The sequence below is a fragment of the Vicia villosa genome, linkage group LG3, assembly GCF_029867415.1.
Source record: "Vicia villosa cultivar HV-30 ecotype Madison, WI linkage group LG3, Vvil1.0, whole genome shotgun sequence".
Lineage (NCBI taxonomy): Eukaryota > Viridiplantae > Streptophyta > Magnoliopsida > Fabales > Fabaceae > Vicia > Vicia villosa.
The window spans coordinates 29,817,804-29,822,867 of NC_081182.1; the positions used below are offsets into that span (position 1 = coordinate 29,817,804).

General features: G+C 39.8%; 1 protein-coding gene across 1 annotated transcript; it reads right to left on the reverse strand.

Annotated features, from left to right (window-relative positions):
- Positions 1 to 3,318: 3,318 nt before the first annotated feature.
- Positions 3,319 to 4,675, reverse strand: LOC131657790 (F-box protein At4g22280-like). The gene is made up of 2 exons (XM_058927149.1): positions 3,737 to 4,675; positions 3,319 to 3,654 (listed from the first exon to the last, which is right to left on the reverse strand). The coding sequence occupies exons 1-2, from the start codon at positions 4,673 to 4,675 to the stop codon at positions 3,349 to 3,351; spliced, it is 1,245 nt and encodes a 414-aa protein (XP_058783132.1). The 3' UTR covers positions 3,319 to 3,348.
- Positions 4,676 to 5,064: the final 389 nt, after the last annotated feature.

Here is a 5,064-nt window from a genome sequence, read left to right on the forward strand (position 1 = left end):
AGATTCCACCACCTCAATCTTCCCTTTAGAATCTTGAATTTTTCTTTTAGGATATAGGCACTAGTTCCCACGACGGACATGTTTTTCCATTCTTCCTCAACAAATTTCGTGAAACTTTCATGTTCCCACCAACAATTAAAAACTTTGAATGGCTTGGGTCCCCAGTTCAAGTTGCTTGTCTTAATCCATATTGGTCTATGGTCAGATATATCCCGCTTGCCCGTCATCTGTGCTACTGCCTTCCACTGAGTTATGATTCCTTCTGATAGGCGTATTCTGTCAATTCTACTCCGGGCTCTTCCATTAGAATTTAACCACGAGTAACTGTTACCAACAAGAGGCAAATCCACCACTTCCATTAGTTCTATAAACTTAGAAAATTCCTCCATCTCCACCATACTAGTCTGATACCTCCCCTGCCTTTCCTCTCTCGATTTAACTGAGTTAAAATCTCCCCCAACTATCCATTCTCCCACCGGCAGTTTATGTTTCCAATCCAAAATTGCCTTCCACAAGATTCTCTTTTCTGCTATGTTACATGATGAGTAAATATTGATGAAGTAGCAGTTTACACCCTTCCACTCTGCATTAATTCCCAACAGGCCTTTTTCTTTGAAACTAAAAATAGGATTGATTATACCTTTTTTCCATATAGTGAGAATACCCCCTGACGCACCTTCCGATCCAATTGCCGACCACTCACACTCCGATGCACCCCAAAAGCTCTTTACCAAATGATCCTCCATCTTCTTGATTTTTGTTTCCTGAATAAAACATATGTCTGTATTTGCCCCAATCAGAATTTGACTCACTCTTCTTCTCTTGGCTGAATTGCCGCCCCCTCTTATGTTGAAGGTTCCGATATTCATGGGATAACTAGTGTATTCTCCTTTCTAGCTTCAAACATATCTCTCTCCCTTGCTTCAATGTCCCGCACAATTCCTTCAAAAACCTCATCATCTTCCTCCCCTTCAACACCTAGCTCCTTGATAGAACTCCACACTTTTGCCGGTAATCCTTCAGCAGCTCTCCAAATGCGCCTGTTACCTTGGAGTATACCTGAATCGCCAACGGAATCTTCACCCACCGCCTGTTCACGTGGTAAATAAGAGGTCGAATTACAAGAGTTTGCCATTTCCGGTGAGGAAATAGGATTTTCTGCTAAATTAGGGTTGGATTGGGAATGAAGAAGCGCAGAAAAATAAGATGGGGCAAAAGGGATTTTGAGGTTCTGATAAACTTCTTCAATTGGGATAATTCTTTTGGGCCTAAGAATGTTGGCAATACCAATGGGCCTCAGTGGTGATCCGGAAATTGGATCCGACCCCTCAGGCTCCACATCTTGACTTTCTAAACTCACGGGACTTGGCCCCACACCACAACTCCTGACATTTTGGAGCAATGATGCCTCCAATGTTACCACCACCCCGTCCACGTCACCACCAATAAATGCTCCCTTACCATCACCTTTTGAATTTGACTTTTGAGGTGCAGAAAAATGTATATCTTTTTCGAAACTTCCTTTTTGCAGAGACTCCCCAACATCCCGTGTCTTATTCTTTTCTTGTATTGGCTGCCCATCAACATCAGTCCCTCCAGAGATATCCCTTTTGTACTCTTTGGACAACACCACATCATCTTCCTCGTAATCCGTGTCATCACCATCTCCCCAGTTTTCGTCCTCCATCTCCGACGAGCTACTGGCTTGGACACTCTGTAGATTATCATCCCTAACCATAATTCTTTAGGTCCATGCAAATCTTCTACCAGCTTCACGCTATACACTTCATTGTTGACCCCCACGTTAAAACACTCATTTAACGTCATTGAGTATTTTGTTCGAATCAGGAATCTTGCCACGTCCAGCTTAGCTAAGGCCTTTGTTTCTTCATCGGAGCAAACATATGTGCCAACTGGTTTTGAAATGAAATCAAAGAACTCCTCCTTCCACACATGGCATGGTAAACCATAACATCTCATCCATGTCAATCTTTCCTTATCCACGTCCGCCGGTGACCATGGATGAACGTCAGAGAACCATTTCCTAATCATCACCGAGGCTTCCTGAATCATCCTCTTGATTTCACCCTCATCCGTTTCTTCAAGTAGACAAAGGTTTGCTCCCATTGGTGTTGCTTTAATGCTAAAGCACCCTTCAGCATGAAACGCCTCCTGTATGTTGTACGTTGATCCTGGTATTACCACCACCCCAACGAAAGCATCCTCGAATCTTTTCATATGGCTCTCATCCACGTTGAAGTTAAGGTGAGTGAACTTAGGTTTAGATTCATGATGGTTCCACCTAACGTCTGCAACTTCTGCATACCCGACTTCCTACTCATGTTCACCTTAAGGGCTTCCGCATAACTTCCACCCATGTTGGTTTTCTTCGAGCTCAACCTGTTACTCGTATCTCCTCTAGCGTTTCCTCTTTCTACTTGCACCTGCGCATGAAACCCTCCTACTTTCGCCGGCACATATACCCCGCCTCCAACACCATTACCATTACCGTCACCCCCTCTTTGAAATCTAGGCACGTTTGCATGGATCTTTCTTCCTTTAATGAAGATGCTGTCCAACTTTAGCTCCAGAATTCTTACATCTTCCACCTTTCGATACCTTACGAAACCGTATCTCTTACCCCTTTTGTCTCTCTTTGGTGGTATGACTACCTCTACTACCAGTCCATAATCTTTAAAGATGTCAAACATCTCCTTTGCTCCAAAATCGTCTGGAAATTCAGAGAAATAGTAACTAGCCACCTCTTCTCCTTCCATGCTATTTTTCCCTCTCCTTGAGTCCCAACGATTCTGAAGAAATCCTCTTGGTTTCCATGTTTTTTTGGTCACTTCCTTCCATTCTCCTTTTTCTCTCAGCTCTCCTTTTTCTGTTTCTCTCACCTCTTTCTCTCTCATGTTTTACCTCTTTGGAAACTCAGTTGTTGTATCATATACTTATATTGTATTTGAACACTTAAGGATTATAACAACCAAGTAGGTTTCTAATGTCAAATAGGGTCGTGTAAGAAGCAAAAATATGTCAAATGAGTTTTATAGAGACTCATGTTATCCACACGAGTCATACATTTGCATTAACTAGTTAATATACCAGAAGCTTCATTTTAAGTATGCAGTGCAAAAACAAACACGCAAGTACCAACATAGCAATATAATTCTTGCTTTGGAGCATCCACTTAAGTTGAGAATAGACACAATCATATCAGTATATGTGTACAATGCCTTTCTTTAGCCAAAAGATTTGTAATTTATATGCTAATAACTGGTTATAACCAAAAAAAATCATGATAAATAGAAACATAGAAGAAACAGAAAAAATAAAACAAACCAATCATAAATGTCTTGGTCTAAGAGGTCTTTTTCTGCAATCAACTAAATCAACTTCCGCGGAAGGTGAATTTTGAAGCAAAAAGTCCACAATTTTCTCCGGCACGGCCGGAGACGGTTCCATTCCTAACTTGAAAGCTTTTTTTATCCTAGCAGCTTCTTTCTTTGAAGCAATGTTCTTTAACTTGGCCTTGCAGAGTTCCATGCGAAGTCCATATTGAATTTCATCAACTTCCACTTTCAACAACTTCAACTTAACCAAAGAGTGTTTATTTAAGTCCATAAAATTATCAGGAATTAAACTGAGAACCTAAGCAACAAAGAATAGGCAGATTAGCCTAATGCAAATCAGATAAATTTACATGAAGTTAAGAAGAAAATAAAAAAAGCACCTGAAGAGTGGTTGCAGTGACCGTCAATGATTTTGCACCACAAAACATTATGAACCAGCTCAGTAGAATCAAAGGAGGCAAATTGTTATATGGAATTACTTCTGCATCAATATTTACATGTTTAAGAGAAAAAACATGTCTCCCAAATATCTTCTGATAAGGAGTACCGCGAAAGGAAAATGTCCGAAGACTTGGAGTAATAAGATCAATTTCATAAAAGTCTTCTGAGTTATTGTACATCGTAAAATTGACTAGCGTCGCAATTGATATGCAGAGGAATTTGGTACGGGATCTGTTATGTTGCACGGTACAGTCGGAAATGAGCAAACTATTTAACCTATTAAGCATCGAAAATGGTTCGGCTTCGTGATGATCATCTACAACAGAGAATGTAAAGTGCCCTAATTCCAAGGTAGTTAATGCCGGTAAATTGAGAGATTTTGGAAACAGGTTTTCTTCACCGGAATAAAGTGAAAGCTTGAGATACGTCAATGAAGCGAAATTGAGAGAAATTTGTGCAATGACATTATCGTAAATAGACAGAATTCGTGCATCCTCGCTGATTACACTGAGTCCTAACCGATGGACATTCTGTGAAATAGCATAGTTCATAATCCTATCAAGTATTTGAGGCTCCAAGTGACCAGTTTCATGCGTAAAATCAAGAGCGTGCAGTGAGATAGATGAATCGCGATGAGATAAGACGTTGGACACGAATTCCGTGAATATGCTAGAAGCTTGAACGTCAGATTTATGGAATATAAGAGCATGAAGATGTTTCCATAAATGCTTCCATCTGACCGAAAGAATGCAAGTTTGAACGGCTTGTTCGCAGTTCAAAAACGACAGTATGTGATGGATAAGGCAATCAGGTAAATTGCCGAGTCTGTCTTTAGGTTGAATATCCGTGAGTTTGGTTTTTTTCTGCCGTGGGATCATAGTCTCTTAACCGGAATTAGACATTCAGATGAGTACCTAATCAGAAAGAGAAAAAATGTTTTGAATAAAGTGATCAAGCAAAATCGTTAAACTTATGCTATTTAGGGTTTGCATGTTGTTGATATAAATCATGTGTTAGGGTTGTCCTATTCCTGTGGCAACCGTTTCCTAGCCATAAGTATTATTTCAATTACTTTTATTCTTCCACACTTAAAAGACTAGATTAGTAATAATACTCTAGATTTATTTTACTCGGATACTTAACTTTACACCTTAGTTTTAATCTCACCAAAATCTTAATCTCACCAAAATCTTAACAAATCACCTGCATTTTACTTACTCCATATTTACTTTAGCGATATAATTCCTTACATTATTGATCATGAAGT

What these genes read in the sequence shown, in the direction of transcription:
- LOC131657790 (XM_058927149.1), bottom strand. Translation starts at nt 4,675, where the DNA reads ATGATCCCACGGCAGAAAAAAACCAAACTCACGGATATTCAACCTAAA. An exon ending in TCACTGCAACCACTCTTCAG is followed by an intron (nt 3,655 to 3,736) that starts GTGCTTTTTTTA and finishes TTTGTTGCTTAG; the next exon opens with GTTCTCAGTTTAATTCCTGA.